Here is a 20,317-nt window from a genome sequence, read left to right on the forward strand (position 1 = left end):
AAATCAAGGTATCTTCAGGCTCTAGAGAAGAATCCATTTCTTTGCCTTTCTCCTTCCATTCTTCCCCCATCCCTCCCTTCTTCCTTCCTTCCACATGGAAGTTCCTGGGCCAGGGATCAAACCTGCGCCATAGCAGCATCTTGAGCTGCTTCAGTGATGATGCTGGATACTTAACCAGCTGTGCTACAAGGGAACTGTGCCTTTTCAGTTTCTAGAAGCCACCTCCATTCCTTAGCTCATGGCCCCTTTCTTCATCTTCAAAGCCAGCAGCATAGCATCTTTCAGTCTCTCTCAAACTCTTATGCTCTTGCCTCCATCTTGTAAAGACCCTTGTGATTTCACTGGGCTTATCTGGATAATCCACAATAATCTCCCTATCTCAAAACCCTTAATCACATCCACAAACTGTTTTGCAATGTAAGGTAATTGATAGTCACAGATTTCAGGATTAGGACCTGGATACTGTTGGGGAGCTATTCTGTCTACCACAGAAGGGTACTTCCTCTTATCTCAACACAGAGTAGCATCTGTGAAAAAATCTATAAGGAACATCATAATGGCAAAGACTGAATTTTTCCTTCTAAGGACAAAGCAAGAACATTTTTACCACTTCACTTGTTATACCAGAGGTCCTAGCCAGTGCAATATGGCAAGAAAAAACAAAGTTAAAGTTATATGAATTGGAAAATAGTTAAACTGTATTTATAGACAATGTGATCATATATATAGAAAATTATAAGGAATCTACAAAAAAAGCAACTAGATTTTTTTTTTTTTGTCTTTTTTTTTGCCATTTCTTGGGCCGCTCCTGTGGCATATGGAGGTTCCCAGGCTAGGGGTCTAATCAGAGCTATAGATGCCGGCCTATGCCAGAGCAACAGCAACACAGGATCCGAGCGGAGTCTGCGACCTACACCATAGCTCACGGCAACGCTGGATCCCTAACCCACTGAGCAAAGCCAGGGACCGAACCCGCAACCCCATGGTTCCTAAAAGCTACTAGAATTAATAAGTGAATTTAGCAAAGCTACAGGATACAAAGTAAATATACTTTGAGAAGTATGAAGTAGGGTCCCTGCTTCCTTTTCCTATTGTCTGCCTGACTCTGGAGACCTCTTCACTTCTGTACCTTTAAGAAGAATCTCTTCTGGAGCTGTGCTGTGACGCTGAAAATAGACCCTAAGGCCAACCAGTCAGCTAAACCAAATGACCAAGTCCCTCTATCCTCTGCATGGTTCTCTAGCCACCCCATCCTGGCCACTGTCACAGATACTAGAACCAGGAAGAGTCCTCATAGCTACACCATGGATCTGACTGTAGACTCAGATAATAAGCAAACTGTCAACCCTATGTGTGGTTGTTTACCTGATTGTGGAGACAGGTCAACTACCAAGGCCATCTATGACTGGCCTATGTGCCTGGTGTATTGCTGTTTCTTCTCACTACATGCTTCAGTCAGTCCCAAATATCTACTGCTGTCTCCCAGTTCCTAGACATCTTTATTTATTTTTCCATTTAAAAAAGTTTGATTGAAGTATAGTTGGTTTACAATATTGTGATAATTTCTGCTGTACAACAAATCCAGGACATCTTTTAAACTTAGACTCCCTGGGTTCACATTCCACACAGAATCACATACTGTAACACCCCTGCATACTCTAACCCTAGCTATGTCTCCTAGACACATTATTTGACCTCTCAGAACTGTTTCTCCATCAATAAAGTGGGATAATAATTGTCCCAGACTCAATAGACTGCCACAAGGATGCAGGTGGTGAAGGAGGTAAAGCATTTAGTGGTGTCTGGCAGGTAGCAAGCATCCAATACTCCTTATCAGTTCTCTGGTCCTTTGCTTATGTTCTTCTTTTTATATGGAATGCTCTTCCACCTGAGTAACAACCAGCCTTCCTTTTACAACTCAGTTCTGCTCAATCAGCTCTGCAGAGCACTTTCTCTGCCTGGGAGATGCCCTAGCTTGAGGCTTTGCCCAGACATGAGTGCCAGCACCAAAGGTCCTATTCCCCCATCATCTGTACCTCAATACTACCCTCCCCCTGCCCCCAGTCACATAACCAACTGTGAGCCTCACGGGGGTTGGTTCTAACATTATCTGCCCACCATCTTACCATCTCAGGAGATAGCAGCACAATTCATCCGTTACTAAGCCCCTAACCCCAGCATCATCCCTGACTGCTTCCATTCTCTCTCACCTCCCATCCAGCCCCAAAGAAAACCATACTGGCTACATTCAGAACATATCCAGAAACCAACCACTTCTTACCCTGCAGCAACTTTCCATGTGGCTTCCCAGTTCTGTCTTATCCCTGCCAAATCCCCTCTTTGCACAGTAGAGGGAGTAGGTAATGTCAATCAGAACCCTCCCTGTCACATTTTAAATAAATCTAGGAGTTCCCATTGTGGCTCAGTGATAACAAATCTGACTACTATCCATGAGGACACAGGTTGGATTCCTGGCCCTGCTCAGTGGGTTAAGGATCTGGCATTGCTGTCGCCGTGATATAGGCTGGGAGCTGCAGCTCTGATTCAATCCCTAACCTGGGAACTTCCATATGCTGTGGGTGTGGCCCTAAAAAGACAAAATAATAATAAATCTGCAGCCCTCATCTTGGAAAGGCCTTGCATGACCTGACTTCTGGTGACCCTGGATCTATTCCAGGCACACCTGCCTCCTGCTGAGGAGGCTCCTGTTTACTCTGTTCCTTTTAAGGCTATTATTTCTTTGTGGCACATGCCAGGATCAGATGCTTAATTACTATTTGTTCACTATCCACACTACCAACTACTTTGTGGGCAGAGATTTTGCTTTTTATTTATTTAGTCTTTTTTAGGGCTGCACTTGCGGCATGTGGAGATTCCCAGGCTAGGGGTCGAATCAGAACTGTAGCCACTGACCTACGCCACAGCTACAGCAACACAGGACCTGAGCCATGTCTGCAACCTACACCACAGCTCACAGCAATGCCAGATCCTTAATTCACTGAGCGAGGCCAGGGATTGAACTCACATCCTCATGGATATCAGTCAGGTTCATTAACTGCTGAGCCACAATGGGAACTCCTGATTTTGCTTTTTATATTGTTGAATCCCCAGCAATTAGAATAGTGGCTGGTGCACAGTCTCCATGCAATATTTATTTGTTGAATGGATTGTCGTTAATTCAATCTCTGTGATAAACACTGGAGAAGTCCTTGCCGCCATTTGCACACCTACCACCATGAGCACAGATAGTGCTGAGGGCAGTCTACCTACCCCAGCTCTTCATCTGCTCTCTTCCCCTTGACATACCTTCACTCACTCGTGTATCCACATCTGCCGAGCACTTATACAAACCGGCACTTCACCAGCCCAAGACACAGGTGATCAGATCTTCATACTCGAGAAAGAAGCACAGTTCCACTGCCCCCCCCACCAGCCAGAAATTCCCTTGATGGTCCTCCTCTCAGGTATTTAGTTCCCATGCTCTTGGGCCACATACCCTGACTTTGTTTTAAGAAATAAGTTTATTGCAGCTACAGAAGTGGTCTTTTCAGGGTGCTATGGGAGTTGAGAGCAGAGTGACAAAATAACTTGGAGAAATGACATTACAATGAGTTGTGAAAGATCACTGTGTGTTGGCCAAGTGGAGGAATGGAGGAGACGGCTTCCCGGGCCGGGGGAGGCTTGTGTACAAGGATGCAGTGGTAGAAAGAACAAGGTGTGTTTGTTCATATTCTGGCGGGTGGTGGGCCAGAAGGCAGGCTGTGGGAAGGAATGGTGAGAGCTGTGGCTGGGTGGAGGGAGACCCATTGAGAAAAAGGCAAGTAAGGTACAACGTCCCAGATTCCAGAAAACTCCAGCAGGCTTAGCCAAAGTCACATCCTGGCCTGCAGTGAGCTGTGGTGTCAGGAACTGTGTTTTCCCAGGTGTTCTGATGCTGCTGCTAGGAGAAGAGGGCTCCACAGCGCTGTGAGGGATCAGGTAGAAAGCTCTGCGTGGGAGGTAGATCTAGCAGGACCCTCCTGACCTTCTTCTACTGAGACCTCCAAGAAGCTGATAGCCTCGAGGATGCTGCACCTTGGACCTCGGACTGTCTGAAGCCTGAGAGTAGGAACCACAACCTAGCAGGCCTGACCCAGAGGAGATGCTCAATATGTGTTTCTCAGCGGACAGAATGGACAGAGGTGAGCCCCATGGAGCAGGAAGCATGCCCTGCTCATCAATATCTCTTATGATGCCCAACACAGAATAGATACATAGTAGGACAGCAGGAAGGCAAGAGGGTGAGGCTATTAGGGCCTGGTACTAAGCTCTGGAGCAGTCCTGGGACCTCCACAAACTCTTCATGCCCCTTCACAGACCAAGGTTTCTGGCCTGACTTGGGCCCTGCCATGGCTCCCCCCAGGCCTGGAACACAACCAGGTTTGCCAGAGGGATGCTGGGGAGGATAGAGGGCCTTTCTCTGCCCCCTCCAGACTCTGAGTAGTGTTCCTGGGAGCTCCATAGCCCCAAGCCTTCCTCCTTGCTCTACATCCAGGCTCAAAGCCCCTGCAGAATTCCCTTCCCAGAGCTACAACTGGATCCTGGGCCAATGAAAAGCTAATCTTGCTCTCAATCACTCACCCACTTGGTCAACAGTTAATTACTGCTCTATATGGAAACATAACACTGTCTCTCATTACTTAATTTTAGGTTCCCTAAATTGGAACTATAGTTTCAAACTTAAAAGAACATGAAAACCACCCGAAACACTTGTGAAGGAAGCAACCTCTGTGTGCAACAGTCTGATTTGGCAGGTCTGCGGTGGGGCCCATGTCAAGATGTTCCTCTGACAATTCCTGTACATGCAAGTCAGAACCACCATTCTACAGCGTCACTCAGGCCCCTACAGCTTTGGTGTCAAACAACTTTTTTTGACCACAAACCACAGTATGAAACTTTACACTGTGACCCAGAACACTTAAAATTATCTAAAACAAAATTTTGATGAGGCCATATTTTCCCCAACCTCAGTGACACACCTTAATGTTTTCAGCTGTATTTCACTTTAAATTCTCACTGGTCCAGATCTGCTAAATCAATGGGATTCAACCTTGGCTGCACATCAGAACCATCTGGGGGAATTTTATAGCTTCCAAGGCCCAGGCGAACTCCTGACCAGTTAGGTCAGAAACTCTGACTACATATAGGGTGGACGGCTCACAGGAACCTACTGTACAGCACAGGGAGGTCAACTCATGTTCTGTAATAACCTATATAGGAAAAAAGAATGGATATGTGTATAACTGATTTACTTTGCTGTAAATCTGAAGCTAATATAACGTCGTAAATCAACTTTATCCCCAATAATTTTTTTTTGAAAGAATCTTAAGCAGTTCCCAGTCGTGGCACAGCAGAAACGAATCCAACTAGGAACCATGAGGTTGTGGGTTTGATCCCTGGCCTTGCTCAGTGGGTTAAGGATCCGGCATTGCCGTGAGCTATGGTGTAGGTCCCAGACGCAGCTTGGATCTGGCGTTGCTGTGGCTCTGGTGTAGGGTGGCAGCAACAGCTCTAATTAGACCTCTAGCCTGGGAACCTCCATATGCCGTGGGGGCGGCCCTAAAAAGACAAAAAAAAAGAGAGAGAGAGAGAAACTCTGTGGGGTAAGGTATAGGCATCAATAATTTCTAAATCCCCCCCAGATGATTCCAGCACCTAGCCAAGGTTGAGATCAGCAGTTCCTAAAGTGTGTTTCCCAGACTAGCAACAGCAAGCACCACCTGCAAACTTGTTGAAAAGGCAAATTCTTAGGCCCCAGATTTACCAAATCAGAACTGGCTGGACCAGACCAGCTTTTTAACAAACCCTCCAGGTGTTTCTTTTTTTTTTTTTTTGGCTGCACCCATGGCATGCAGAAGTTTAAACTCGTGCCACAGTTATAATTAGAGCCACAGCAGTGACAACACCAGATCCTTAACCCACTGAGCCACAAGAGAACTCCCTCCAGGTGATTCTGATCCCCACATGGATTGGAGACCCACTGGTCTATAACCACTGAGTGAAACTGACTTCTTGGCCTACAAATGGGTCACTACCTGCAGCTTGACAAATATTGCCCAAAAGGAAGCCCCAGATGAGAGATTAGAAATTGCCTTTCCTGCAGAATTGGCAAATTTCTTCCTTTTTTGATAATGCGAGCTGCATTCTGATCTATCCCTGTTTGGTGTTGCTACAGGGAACCTCAGAGTCAAATCTAACCTTAATCCTGGTAATTTTGTGGAGCCTTAAAGATCCTATAGATTCTTTACACCTTAAACTTATACAGTGCTGTATATCAATTATGTCTCAAAGCTAGAAGGGGAACAAAGATCTAATGGATTCTTATCTGCTTTCTCCTTTATTTCTCTGCCAGTTCCTCTTGTTTATGCGCCTTCTTAGGAAAGGTGGCAGAGTGGCAATAAGTTCTGGTCACTATACTCTTGGGTTGAGCCAGGCCAGAGAAGGGGTGGGAGTCGGGCAGTGAGCACGGAGCACTTCCTGTGGCTTCTCAAGCTCACCGGGCTGGTCTGCAGCGGCCCTGCCCCCAGTAGCACCGCTATGGTTTCCTGTTTGCAGCTGCCACACTACAGCCACCCCCCCACCAACCCTGGTGAGCCTCCAGGTGTGTGTGAGGGTGCAATGCTGAGTGCTGACGCTGCCTGGCAGATAGCAGGAGAGGCTGGGGAGAGATCAACCCAGGAGCCTCCTGGAGGAAGGAGAGGCAGAGAAGTGCTGGAGGGGGCCCGAGGAAGGCAGACTGAGTAGAGAGCAAAGGCCCTGACAACCCATCCAATTTGGGGCAAGCACAGGAGGCCCGTCCTTAGTCCTGAATGCCTCCTCCCTAGTCCATCACTGTGCTTGCAATTCTACGTGAGTGTCATGTGTGGGCCGCGCTTGAGTCTCTGAAGTGAGATGAACCTCAGCTAGGCTTGAATCCTAGCTCTGCACTTATTAGGGTCTCTTTCAGGCAACTCTTTTCTCTAAAAGTCTGTTTCCTTGTCTGTAAAATGGGGACATTAGACGTACAATCCCCAATGGATCGTTTGAATGCATTGAAAGGGCCTAAGATAAACGTCAACACTGCCACTACTGCAGTGTCCTTCTCTGTCCTGCTGTAAGGGCAGAGGCATCAGAGACAGATTCAACACTGTGTTTTGTTTGCAAAGGCCCTACACCTGGGGAGGGAGACGCCCCCAATGAACCTGCAAAGTGACATGTCCCTATCCCTCCGTGGGCCTGTTTCCCCATCTGCACAGCAGAGAGAGGAAGATCATGAGGTGACTTCTTATTTGTTTTTAGTGCCACAACCGCAGCATATGGAGGTCCTCAGATCTAATCAGAGCTACAGCGGCCAGCCTACACCACAGCCACAGCAATAGGTCTTCGACCTACACCACGGCTCACAGCAATGCTGGATCCTTAACCCACTGAGCGAGGCCAGGAATCAAATCTGAGTCCTCATGGATACTAGTCGGGTTCGTTAACCACTTAGCCATGACGGGAACTCCCATGAGGTGACTTCTAATGGGCTTTCTGGATCTGACTGGCCAGTGACCCAAAGCACAGAAACCTTGTCCTCTTGTCAACATTTTGCCAAGAGATCAGGATTATGTTGTGTCTTGGGAAGGAGAGATCATGGCTGATTGGGGCAGGGAAATCCTGTGACTTTACTGTATTACAAGTCCCGGTGGCCAAAGTGTTGGCTGAGCCTGGATCCTTCCACTTGAAATGTAGGTTGTGGCCCCATTGTTGATGGGCTCCCACGGCAAAAACATGTGGTCCATCTGTCAGCCAGACCGCCCAACTCCAAGGCCAGGTCCCAGCCCTTCACACTGGGCCTCCTACCTCTACCCCCAAGTCACATCACACCTGGTTCTTGTCATTAAGGGGCAGAGCCCAGGGTGGGCCTAGCTTACCCACCTCTCCTGGTCTGGCTCTCCCGGATGAGGAAGGCCCCTCCAGGGTTTCCAGGCAGCAGCAGCAGTTCCTCTGCTTTATCCCGGCTCAGGCCCTCATACAGCCACCTGCGGGAGGAGCCAAGAGAGCCACCATGTCAGCCTGGGGGTGGGTGGGCCAAGACTCTGCTGGAAACTCTCTCCCTTCTTTGGGCCTCAAAGTTCCAACTGTCCCAGGAAGAGCTGGCTGCAGGGTCTCTCAGGCCCGCCAGCTTTGTCCTGGTCCTGCTCCAGGGGCCTCAGAGGACAATCTCAGGGGGTCAGCCCAGCCTTTCTGAATGGAGGCCTCATTCCCAAGTGGCCAGGGCCTGAGAGCAGATTGGGTGATCCTCGTCTCTCTCCTCTCACTGCCAAGTTCCCCCAGCACCCATATACTATCCACTCACCTTTTCAGGCCCTCACTTCTCCAAGATTTGTCCCTATTTTTTTTTTTTTCCTTCTTCTTCTTATGGCCGTGCCTGCAGCATATGGGTTCCCAGGCTAAAGGTCGAATAGGAGCTGCAGTTGCCAGCCTACACTACAACTGCAGCAACACCAGATCCAAGCCGCCTCTGCGACCCATGCTCATGGCAGATTCTTAACCCACTGAGCGAGGCCAGGGATCAAACCTGAGTCCTCATGGATACTAGCTGGGATTCTTAACCTGCTGAGCCACCACAGGAACTCTGCCCCTGTTTTGTTTTGTTTTGTTTTTTTAATTTTAGTATATACTTTATTTGAAGAGTTTAAAGTTTAACTTTGTAGCCCAAAGGTATACAGGTAAATATTTACTCATTATCACTGAAATCTAACTCCAACTGGAGCTCATTTGTAGGTGGAAAGCTCAGAACTAGACTGTTTAAGACAACCTAAAATTTTGGAAAAAACTATGCAGCCCATCGACGGCCATACAAGCCTCTTTGAATGCTGGGCTTGTTGATAACTCTGAGCCCACATTTTCCTTCCCCTCTTCACTAATCCCTCACTTACATATGTCCATGAAGGACTTCACTGCAACGGAAAGTTCAAGGGAGCTTTGCAGGAATTTTTTTGGCTTACTAGCCACTCAGCCTCCTACTGTCCCCAGAGCCATGCCCTGGGGTCCCAGGCAAAGTCTCCAGAAGCTAATTTGATGGAAATGGCTGCCTCTCTGTCATTTTGTGAAATTCCAAGGTCAAAGTCAGAGTCAGGGCTGAGTTGATTCCAAGTAAATAAAGTAGAGAAGCTGTGATTCTCTTGGTGCCAGCAGCAGGCTTAGCCTCGTTTTACAAGAAATAAAACACACCATTCATACGGCTAATGAAAACTGAGGCAATAAATGAAGCCGTGGCAAGAGGAAGGGACTCTTGGAGGCAGTGTTCCCTCAATTTAAACTTCAGAGCCACGCTGTGGATGCAAAGTTCTGCCCAGCAGGCCCAGGCTGTCAGGAAATATACTGCGAGGTGGGCTTCACATGGCCTCTGTGCGAGCTGATTTTACGAGCTCAGGATCCTGTGTTACCTTCATCAGAGCCAGGCATACGTGAGCCCCAGAAAAGGGAGGCCATCCAGTGTGGGAGCCGTGCTTTTCCTCAGAATGGAAGACTGGCTGTCACAGCACACACAGTGACATGTTCCCGGCTCCATGTTGTTCACTGCCTTGCTCTCTCTGTAGAATTTGCTCTGGAGTCAGTTTGTCACTTACTCTTGGTAAGAGATGGCTCCCACCTTGTAAGGGAGGCTGCACCCCTGCGTCCAGCCCTCCTGCGGAGGTGCCTCTTGGAAGGACAGCCCATGGAGGTGGCTCCCACCTCCTGCAAGTCCCCTTCAGCATCCTCCACCACCAGATTCCCAGCCACTCTCCGAAGCCCCGGTGCCACATCTCCATGAGTCCTCCCCGAGCCCCCTCCTCTGGGCCCCCAAGTTGCCCAGGCTGACCTGACAGAGTTAGCCATCAGCTCTTCCTGAAGGCAGGGTCTGGGCCCGACTCCCCCTGACCCCACTCTGCTCAGCACAGGACTGGGCGTAAAGGACTTTGCTTGTGCGAGAAGACAGTAGGCAGCTCCCCGAGGTAGGACCTGGGGCGTGAACTCACCCATGGGAGACTTTGGCCACATGGGTGCTGGGGATGCTGTACTCTCGGCCTGAGACTTCTGACAGCACTGTCCACCAGTCTCCATCCCTGGAGAGAGAAAGGTGAGGGGAGCGCCCTCTCAGAAGGGCCAAAGCCCTGGGAACTCATATTTGGATTACACAAGGACCCTCCAGGCTGGGTCCTGTGCCACCTACCTCACCTGAGTTTCCCAAGGTTCCTTGCACCAGCCAGTCCAGGTACCTCCTGGGCTGTGGATGGCACAACTTAACCCTCCCCCACCCTCCGCAAGTCTCTGCCCACCCACGGCTTCTCCCTGCCCGTGTGTCAGGCTGCCTAAAACTCCCCCATCAGGGCCCTATATAAGCTCAGCACCAAAGGCCACGCTCCTTTCTCCCAGAAGGGGCCCCTCCTCCCATGAATGCATCCTCAGCTCTCGGGGGAGGGAACAGAGCACTGCCCTAACCAGGGGCCCTTGGAGAAACTTACTCAGAGACGATGGTCAATGGCTCCCCCAGCCTCAGTGACAGCTCCTCCTGCTCGCCTACCGGGAAACTGCCCAAGGCCACCGCTGAGGGCTTGCTCCTTTCTGGTTGGAGGGACAGAGATGGTCACCCTCTGGGGGACATGAGTTCCAAAGAAGTCTGGGCACCCACCACAGTCACCCTCGGGCGGCATGTCTGCTGGGTTCTGGGATGGGGAATCTGACGCTTTTCCCCAGGGCTCTGCGGAGATGTACCCAGACATCTCTTGGGGTTCCCCAGGGAAAGGATTGGTGTGGCAAGAGGAGGGGGCTCCTGGCTACAATTCCGTTTTATATACAGATCTTCACAGATTTTTTTTTTTTTTTTGTCTTTTTAGGGCTACACCTGTGGCGTATGGACATTCCCAGGCTAGGGGTCAAATTGGAGCTACAGCTGCCAGCCTACGCCACAGCCACAGCCACAGCCATGCCAGATCCAAGCCGCATCTGCAGCCTACACCACAGCTCAGTGTAACACTGGATCCTCAAAACCCACGGATGGACTCAGGCCAGAGGATGGAACCTGCATCTTCATGGGTAGTAGTCAGGTTCATTTCTGCTGTTTCACGATAGGAACTCCTTCACAGGAGATGTTGATGAAGAAATTCTGCTGTTTAGCAAACTCCAAACCAACAGCTCTAAGTAGGTATGGGCCTGGATCTCTGAGCTCAGAATCTGAAAGGCACTGATGAGACAGGCAGCAGAGAGGCTGGGAGGTAGACAATGGAGGAGAAGGACTCCCAGTGGGGCCCAGGAAGTTGCCCACACAGCCAGCCTCTGCAACTCTGGGGTGCCGTGCACGTGGCCAGAGTGGTTCTCCTGTGGCCTTTGTCCAGAGCAGTCTGCACTGCCCCCTAAGAAGAGGCACAGCCCCAGGGCCCCCTGTGACAGGCCTGGTCCAGAGCAGACACCCAGCAGGAGTGTGTGGCCCAATCAAGTGTCCTGGTCACAGACCTGCCAACTCTTCCCTTGCACCTGCTGTGCGTCAGGCCCTTGACTGGGTGCTGGGTGCCTCATCTCTATTCCGCTCACTGCACAGCAAGGCAACTGAGGCTTAGCCAGGCACTCTGCCAGGAAGAGAGGACCCATTGCCTACACCACACCATCTGTCCCTCTCCTCCTGTGGGGCACCGTTGAGGAGGGGACCAGCGTGGCCACTCACGGGCCCAGGGTGGGGGCAGAGGGCTGGACAGCAGCACACCTCCGAAAGGGCCCAGACACCCTGGCAGGCTGATGTTAAGACAGGGAGTCACAATAACAGAGGTCACCAAGCCACCCCACTCTCCACCTCTGCACCATCACCCCAGGACTGATGCTGAGAACAGGGGGGTCATGAGGCCTAGTTCTGAGGCTGGCAAGCAGACAGCAAGCAGCTCCCTCGGCACAGGATACTTATCCCCTCCCCCCACCTGGGGATCAGCCCACGCCATCTAACTGGACCTCCTGATGCCTGTCCAGTCCTCCTTGTCCTGAAAAACCTGCCCTCTGAGGGCTGCTGAGAGCCCTACCTTCCCTTCCTCCTTATCCCATCTCAGTGGGGTCTCTGCATTAAGCTATGAGAAGCAGTCGCGGTCAGCAAGAAAGGTTTACATGTCTCAGAGATGCTCCTCAAAGCCAATAGGCCCCTGTGAGGCCCTCTAGACAGAGCTGGGGCCCCCGGAAGGGAGGGAGGGAGGGAGAGCAGACAGACAGACAAGGGCCCAGGGGATGGTGGGGCAGATCCAGGGCTGGGGGCCTCTGCTTGAGTGGGATGTGGACAGAAGGAGACTATCATTCTGGGAAGAAACCGGTTCCTACATGTCCTCGCAGACACATGCGGAGAGCCCTGTGGTGACGCCATCTGGAACTCCTCAGAGCACAGGGCCCGGCCATCCCCAGGGGCTGGGAAACGTCTGGGGCCTGAATACATGGTGCAAGCGAGTCTGGAGAGGGTGTCCTCCAACAAGAATGGACCTAGGTGGCCAGAAGGGCCCCTCCGCCTCCTGGAGGCCCTGTCCTTGCACCCTGGGAACCACTTGCACATGCTCTCCTCCATGCTGGGCCCCCTCTGGTGTCCAAGTCACCATCAGCCTCCACTCCCTGAGTGTAATGTCCCTTCCCTTCAATAAATTCTCTCTTTTACACAATCACGCACACACCTCCTACTGGTTCTGTTTCTTTGGAGAACAAGCACACACTCTTGGTCCAACTTCCTTAAAACACTGTCACCAAAAATCTAGCACAAACATAATTTAACTATTGGCTTAGCACCTGTCTCTGGGGCTTGACTGTCCCTGAAGACAGGGACTGTGCCAGTCTTGTCCACTGCTGTGTCCCCTGGTCCTGGCACAAGGCCTGGCACATGGCAGCACCTTGGCAGATTTTGGACTAATGCAAGACTGATGGACAAAGGAGTTGCCCAAATCCATGCTCCTGCTGGGACCTGAGTAGAAGTACTGAGATGACCTCTCTTGCCCTGGAGACCCTGGCAGAGGGGGAGCTCCCGTTCCCCTCAGTTCCCACAGGCAGGGAGGGCCCCAGGACACCTGTTGTTGGGGGGTCACCCCTCAGCATCTGGGCACGACTGAGAGCAGCTTGGGGCTGCAGCCTGTGGCAGGTTCAGAGGAAATGAGGTGTAGGTCTGTGTGGTTTCCAGGTCTCTTCCTGCAGGGCCTGCTGGGCCCCAGGCTCTTGGTACACGTCAAGTGGCTAAAAGGAGGCAGCTGCTTCCCCAGCAGGAGCCCACAGGGCCCAGGGTGTCCATGACTGTGGGGCCTGGGGGAGGCTGCTATTATAGAGATGAGGATCTCAGGGGCAGGGGCTGAGAAGTGGGAAGGAAGCCCCAGCCACTGTTGAGGAGTTTTCAGACTGGGGACCACTCCTGCCACTCCTGGATATCCACACAGATATCCAGACTGTGGCTCTGCAGTTCCCTTGTTCTGTTTTTTTCAAATTTTTAAATTACATTTTTTCTAAGGCTGCACCTGCGGCATATGGAAGTTCCTAGGCTAGCGGTAGAATTGGAGCTGCAGTTGCCAGCCTACACCACAGCTACAGCAATGCCAGATCTGAACCATATCTGTGACCTGTGCTGCAGCTCATGGCAATGTCAGATCCTTAACCCACTGAGCAAGGCCAGGGATCAAACCTGCATTCTCATGGACACTAGTTGGGTTCTTAACCCGTTGAGTCACAACAGGAACTTGTCCCCTCCTTCTGTTTACCTGTGTGGCCATGTCCTTCCTCCTAAAAGTGCTGCTTGGTTTAGAATCATCTTGTTATCTGTGATGGTTAATTTTACATGTCAATGTGGCAGGCCACAGTACCTAGATATCTGGTCGAATGCCAGCCTAGATGTGGTCACGACTATTAATTAGATTAGATTAACACTCAAATCAGTAGACTTGGAATAAAACAGATGACCCGCCACGGTGTGAGTGGACTTTATCCAGTCAGTTGAAGACCTGACAACAAAAAAGCCTGAGGTCCTATGAGGAAGAGAGAGCCCTGCCTCCAGACTCTGGGATTCTGCAGCCTCAACTCTTCCCTGGACCTCCAGCCTGCTGGCCGGCCCTGCAGACTTCAGACTGGCCACCCCCACAACTGTGCCGGCCAATTTCTTACAATAAATTCTCTCTCTTACACATGCGCACACACACACACACACACACAACTGGTTCTATTTCTCTGGAGAACCCTGGCAGATACATCATCGAAACCCCAAATCAGAATGTGATTGGAGAAAGGATTTACGGGCTGTTCTGGGGAATAAGAAACAAACCGGGGCTGCAGCCCTGACATGAAAGTGTTAGAATTTGCAGGATATTTTGATTGTCTCATCGTCTTAAAGACTGGCTTTTTTAGTCAGGACTATCTTCGAAAACCACAATTACAAGTTTAGCCTGTGCACTGTATGAACTCATTTTTTCCAGTCACCATGGTTCTATTTTTTTTTTTTTTTTTTTTTTTTTTGCCACACTTGTGGCGTGTGGAAGTTCCCAGGCCAGGGATCAAACCCATGCCACAGCAATGACCCAAGCTGCTACAGTGACAACGCTGGATCCTTAACCTGCTATGCTGCAGAAGATCTCCCAACATAGCTCTGTTTTGTTTCAAGTATTTCACAGCATTTCTCAGGGTGAGATGAGATCTTTAGAACTTTCTGTGACGATGGAGCCGTTCTATAACTCTGCTCTCCAATAAGGGAGCTACTAGATGCATATGGCTACAGAGAACTTAAAATACAGCCGGTGTGACTGAGGAGCTGAATTTTTAATTTTATTTAATTAATTTCAGTTTAAACTGAAATAGCTGCACACGGCTAGTGTGGACAGGGCGGCGTGGAGAGCAACAGGAGCGGGTTGGTCCAGGTGCAACCCAGTCTCTGAATAAACTGATTTAGGAGAAGGGAAGCTGTGGGAGAGGCCCAGGGGAGCCTCACACCGTCCTGGTTAGCTCCTGTCCCTCTCTCACATTTTCTCGTTTATCTGTTTTCATGTTCTCACCGCCAATAGGTAAGCTCCCCAAGAGCAGGGACCCTGGCTGTGTGGTTCATGGCGAGGGCCCTGTACCCAGCAGGTCCTCAATGAGGTGCGAGGCTGTGTTGGCATGGCTGGTCAGGAAGACCTGGCTGCCCCGGGGCCCACGGCCTACCTGCTTGCACAGGCTCAGGACCCTGGTCTGGCACGGAGGGGCTCAAGCTTGGGCTTGGCAGGGTTTTCCCCCTGCTGGGCTGACTTCCCATGGTTCCTCAGCAGAGCACTCAGAAGCACATTGCCAAGAGAAATCTGAAAGAGAGGCCGTGATGGGAACAGAGCTGTGGCTCCCAGCCTGGTACCCAGACACCATTCCTCCCCAGCTCAGTGCGGCTGACCTCCTCGCTGACACAAGTGAAGGAGACCCCTCCCATCAGGACCAGGCTCCCGCCCCTCCACCAGACCCTAAGGCTCTCTGCAAACAGGAAAACCTGTTTTTTTTTCTTTTTCTCTCTTTTTTTTTTGTTTTGCTTTTCAGGGCCACACCTGTGGCATATGGAGATTCCCAGGCTAGTGGTCTAATCGGAGCTGTAGCTGCCAACCTACACTATAGCCACAGCAACGTGGGATCTGAGCTGCGTCTGCAACCTACACCACAGCTCATGGCAACACCAGATCCTTAACCCACTGAGCAAGGCCAGGGATCAAACCTGCGTCCTCATGGATTCTAGTTAGATTCGTTTCCACTAAGCCACAACGGAACTCCCTGAAAACCTGTTTTCTTTACATCCTATTTCTTCTACACTGCAGCCATGCTCCGTTCTTTGTTTCTTAGCCTTTCAAGTGTGTAAAGCCCCCTCCCATTGGCTGGAATGCCCTTTTCCCCTTTCGGGCCTGCCTGGATCCCATCCTTCCTCAGGAAGCTTTCCCTGAATCCCCAGCCCTGGCTGGTGGTTCCTAAGGCTACTCAGAACCACTTTGTGTCCTGTGATCGCATTCTGCCACTGGGTAGCAGGGGCCAATGACAGGACAGAGTTCACTCCAGGCATATCAGACCCATGGCTAGTTGGGCACGTTGGGAGCTGGTGTCTCACAAGCTAAGTGACACCGAGCCCACTGTTACTGGTGTCACAGGGCAAAGTAAGATGCCTGGGAGATTGTCTGACAGAGTGATGACTTGCAAGGCTTTACGGGATTGGTTGTCGAACCACTTCCCCTCTCTTTGCCTCCATTTCCTCATCTGAAAAGTGGGGATAACAATAACCGACACACGGGTCTGAGAGATAATACATGTGAAGAGCTTGGCCAGGGCCTGCTTTTCCTTTTTCATGCCCTGAGTGTCTCTTCACCAGAGGCTGCTCCTGGGAGCCTTCCCCTCTCTCCTTCTCAGCTCCCCATTGTGCTGTTCTTCCCAAGTATTTTTTATGGCCACATTCATAGCACATGGGAGTTCCCAGGCCAGGAACTGAATCTGAGCCACAGCTGTGGCAACGCCAAATCCTTTAACCCACTGCGCCAGGCCTGGGATCAAAACCATGTCTCCACAGCGACCTGAGTCACTCTAGGTGGATTCTTAACCTATGGCAACATGGTGGGAACGCCTAATTTTTCATTATTCACATATTGGAGTGCTTGTTTTGTTGTTTTTTTTTTTTTCTTTTTAGGGCCGCACCTACAGCATATGGAAGTTCCCAGGCTAGGGGTCAAATAGGAGCTACAGCTGTCAGCCTACTTCACAGGTACAGCAATGCAGGATCCAAGCCATGTTTGTGACCTATACCACAGCTCATGGCAACGCTGGATCTTTAACCCACTGAGCGAGACCAGGTATCGAACCTGCATCCTCATGGATGCTAGTCAGATTCGTTAACTGCTGAGCCATTTCCTTAGCATCTCACCCATTGAAGCCACTTGACACACATGAACTAAATGGTTGAAGTGATTATTACTTCTTTGGACAGGTGTCTTATCCTTAGAATAACTTAAAATCCCAGGTTTCCAGGATAATGCTGATATTTTTCAAACACTATACAAATTAAAATGTTTCAGGGAGGTGGTTTCATGCTTTCAGTTTCAGTCTTCTCACTAGAGACAAGGCATCATTCCACCCATTTGGTAACATAGCACATTCTGTCCTTGCCTTTTTTGTTTTGTTTTTTGTTTTTTTTAGGGCTTCACCCACGGCATATATAAGTTCCCAGGCTAAGGGTCAAATCACCAGATCTGAGCCGCCAATGCTGGACCCTTTGAAACCCACTGAGTGAGGCCAGGGATCAAACCCGCATCCTCATGGATACTAGTGGGGTTCTCAACTCGCTGAGCCATAACAAGAACACCTGTCCTTGCCTTTGAACATTTCCCCCTGCCTGGGTGAGGACAGGTGCCCATTATGAACCTGGAGTGAACCCCATGGGTTCATAGGCAGTTGTGTCTGAGGAGTAAAGATCTCGTCTTAAGGATGGAACAGCTTTCTGTGGCCTGTGCCATGGGTGTGGGGATAACCCTATCTGTGTGCTACCGCCTCCAGGGGAATTCAGTATTCATGGGCCAGAAGCTCTTTCATAAAAAACAGGCGCACCATCAGGGATTGGCTCCTGGCAGCCACTTCCTGCTTGGACAATGGGGTCCTGAATCCTTGGCAGCGCAGTGGTGCTGCTTCCCTCCACACTAAATAAAGCACCCCTTCAAGTCCGGTTTTATCTTTTTTTTTAAATGATTTTTATTTTTTCCATTACAGTTGGCTTCAAGTCAGGTTTTCAACTGACCTGCTGGTCCCCAGCCTTTCCTTCTCCCTTGGGTATTAGGTACAGGCTCTATGCTGAACTGTGCAGACACAGGTCCAGAAAGTTCCTAGGAGATCATTCCTGGGCAGCACGAGAGATTAAGTCGGACCAACCGAACTCGGGCTGTGTGACCCCAAGCAGCAAATGCAGCTTCAAGTCCCTTCTGTGAATCTGGGATGATACTGGGACAAGTCCAGGACCTGGTGCAGAGGGTGTGCTCAGTAAGTTTCCTTTCCCCTCCTTTCAGCAAGACAGAGTCACCACAGTCACCAACCACACTAAACCCAGAGACTTCTTCCCAATGCAGGTGGAGCTAGGGCTGGGCCCAAGGGAGGCAGGGGAACCCTGCACTCAGGCTGGCAGCCCCCCAGCACTCTGCCAGCTCCCCTCCCTCCCTGGATGGATCAAGGACAGGAAGGGAAGCCTCCTGGGGGCTAAATGAAGACCAAGAGTGGGCAGGCCTAGGAGCGAGAGGAGGTAACGGCCCAAACTTTTTTTGTTGTTGTTCTTTTTGCCTTTTCTAGGGCCGCTCCCATGGCATATGGAGGTTCCCAGGCTAGGAGTCAAATCGGAGCTATAGCTGCCAGCCTACACCACAGCAACACAGGATCCAAGCCGTGTTTGTGACCCACACCACAGCTCACGGCAACGCCGGATCCTTAACCCACTGAGCGAGGTCATGGACCAAACCCACAACCTCAAGGTTCCCAGTTGGATTTGTTTCTGCTGCGCCACACAGAAACTCTGATGGCCCAACCTTTTAAGAGAAAGAATCTAATCGCAGGAATTCCTTCATGGCTCAGGGGGTTAAGGACCTAGTGTTGTCACTGCTGTGGCTACAGTCTGATCCCTGGCCCGGGAACTTTTGTGTGCCCTGGGTGTAGCCAAAAGAAAAAAAAAAAGAATCTAATCAAAATTGTGTAAGTATTTGAACAATTTAACTCGTTAGGTACTTCCTAGGAGACCCAGGCATGGGTGGAAGGAAAGAGTTGAAGGCAGCTGAGGTCAGCACATGGCCCACATTACATCTTGATCATCCAGCTTGGCCCTTTGAGACACAGGCAGGGTTTGACTCCTATTCTAAACAGTGACCAAAGCCCAGAGAGGGCGAGCTCGTGCTCACTGTCCCATAGCTGGTTAGTACAGAGCTGGGTCTGCAATAGTCTTTTGTGCTTCTGAAGATAATTTCTCAGCGGTGAAGGTTAAGTGATAAATTCAGATTGAACTAAAGGGAGAACTCCCTCTCCTTCATCTGAGAAAGACCATAGACTCTAGAGCTGAACTTGTCTTTGGAGGTTATAATCTAGACTCCTCTCATCTACCGATACTTTAAGGCTGTAGCCCAGGGAGGGCCCCAAAGTCACACAGCAAGGTGGCAACAGAGATAGGACCAGAACAGGCCTGAAGACCAGCTGGCGGGGAGGATGCCGTTCCCCGGGGGCCGGCAGATGGGGAGAGGGCCCTCAGAACCTCCCCTCACAGCCTCAGGAGAACCATGTCCCCTTCTCGAGTTTGCTTCCCAACAGGAGAGCCCACTCCTGGTCTTGGGGGGACCCACTCCCCCCTCACAGCCCCAAGGCCATCGGAAAACAGAAACAAACTTACTTACTGGTTTCCTGACATCAGAGGCTTGGGGCAGGGGCTCGGCTAAGATGCATGCTTTAGCTGCAGAGGTTAGGGCTTTAGGGGCCCCTTCTGGAAGTCTCCCAACGTCCTTAGTCTTGGGCCACCAAGAACCCTCTTGTCCGGGGAGAATCTTCTGGGACAGGCCCTCCGTGTTGCGTTGGGTAGCTCCGCATCTGCCTGTGGTCAGCAATTTGTACCCCTGGGATGGGACAGGAGCCTGGTGCTCCTGAGAGGCCTCGGACTGGACGACCCACCCAACCACAGCCAGGCCGGGAAGTGGGCCCTGGGCTCTCTGAGCTGTTGCAGGGTCCTTGAAGCTCCTGGCTCACATCTGCAGGCTCTGTGGTTCTCACAACCACCCGCTTCCTCTGACGGCATCACAGACTATCGAGGAGCCACCTTCCCCGAGTTCCTGTTTGCGGGGGAGAAGCAGCTGCAGCGTCATGATCCTGGAGGGTGAGGTTCTTCTCTGGCTCTGAGGACGGTCTGGTCCAAGGAGCACAGAACCCAGGGAAGTGAGCAGGCGTTACCCATGCTTATCTGATCATAAAAATCACCTGAGAGTCTTGAGAGTCGTGGACTCCTGGGGTCCTCCCCCATCTTCCGAATCCAAGCCACCAGAGGAGCAGGCTAGGAACCTGCACTTTGAGAGTCCTTTGACTGGCAAAAAAAGGAAGAACTGCCTTGGAGTGATGTGTCCCAAGTTTTAATGTGTTTAGGAATCCCCTGGGGCTCTTATTAGTGGATTCTAGTTCACTGGGTCCAGAGTCTTGAACTCTGCATCGCTAACAACTCCCAGGCCACATCCACGCTGCTGGTCTGGGGTCACACTCTGTGGACAATGGTTCTTCGAGTGTAGTCTCCTGGCCAGGCACCTCAGCATCATCTGAGAATTTGTTAAACATGCGA

At 50.7% G+C, this 20,317-nt stretch overlaps 1 protein-coding gene and 1 long non-coding RNA gene across 8 annotated transcripts in view; one reads left to right on the plus strand and one right to left on the minus strand.

The window, feature by feature from the left end:
• The window catches only part of SLA2 (Src like adaptor 2), a 27,499-nt gene extending 7,582 nt beyond the window's left edge, over nucleotides 1–19,917 (minus strand). For 3 of the 7 annotated variants that reach the window (XR_014832284.1, XM_021077894.2, XM_021077889.2), the window contains exons 1-5: nucleotides 19,392–19,917; nucleotides 15,178–15,311; nucleotides 10,512–10,611; nucleotides 10,026–10,112; nucleotides 7,939–8,042 (exon numbers count right to left, since the gene is read on the minus strand). Coding sequence is in view for 6 of the 7 variants with exons in the window: in XM_021077894.2 (XP_020933553.1) it covers nucleotides 7,939–8,042; nucleotides 10,026–10,112; nucleotides 10,512–10,611; nucleotides 15,178–15,268 (382 nt within the window). In the remaining variant the exon portion in view is untranslated. Of the gene's footprint in view, nucleotides 1–7,938; nucleotides 8,043–10,025; nucleotides 10,113–10,511; nucleotides 10,612–15,177; nucleotides 15,312–17,764; nucleotides 17,983–19,387 lie in introns of all 7 variants that reach the window. The other 4 variants (XM_021077890.2, XM_021077895.2, XM_021077891.2 and 1 more) reach the window with 3 other exon arrangements.
• On the plus strand, nucleotides 3,924–12,674 carry LOC146395290 (uncharacterized). The gene is made up of 3 exons (XR_014832294.1): nucleotides 3,924–4,181; nucleotides 4,690–5,226; nucleotides 8,573–12,674. It is a non-coding gene; the product is annotated as an uncharacterized LOC146395290 (long non-coding RNA).
• Nucleotides 19,918–20,317: the final 400 nt, after the last annotated feature.

The sequence above is a fragment of the Sus scrofa genome, chromosome 17 (assembly GCF_054392235.1).
Source record: "Sus scrofa isolate SSC_HxYL_T2T_F1_AM1 chromosome 17, Sscrofa_HxYL_maternal_Yorkshire_Landrace_v2.0, whole genome shotgun sequence".
Lineage (NCBI taxonomy): Eukaryota > Metazoa > Chordata > Mammalia > Artiodactyla > Suidae > Sus > Sus scrofa.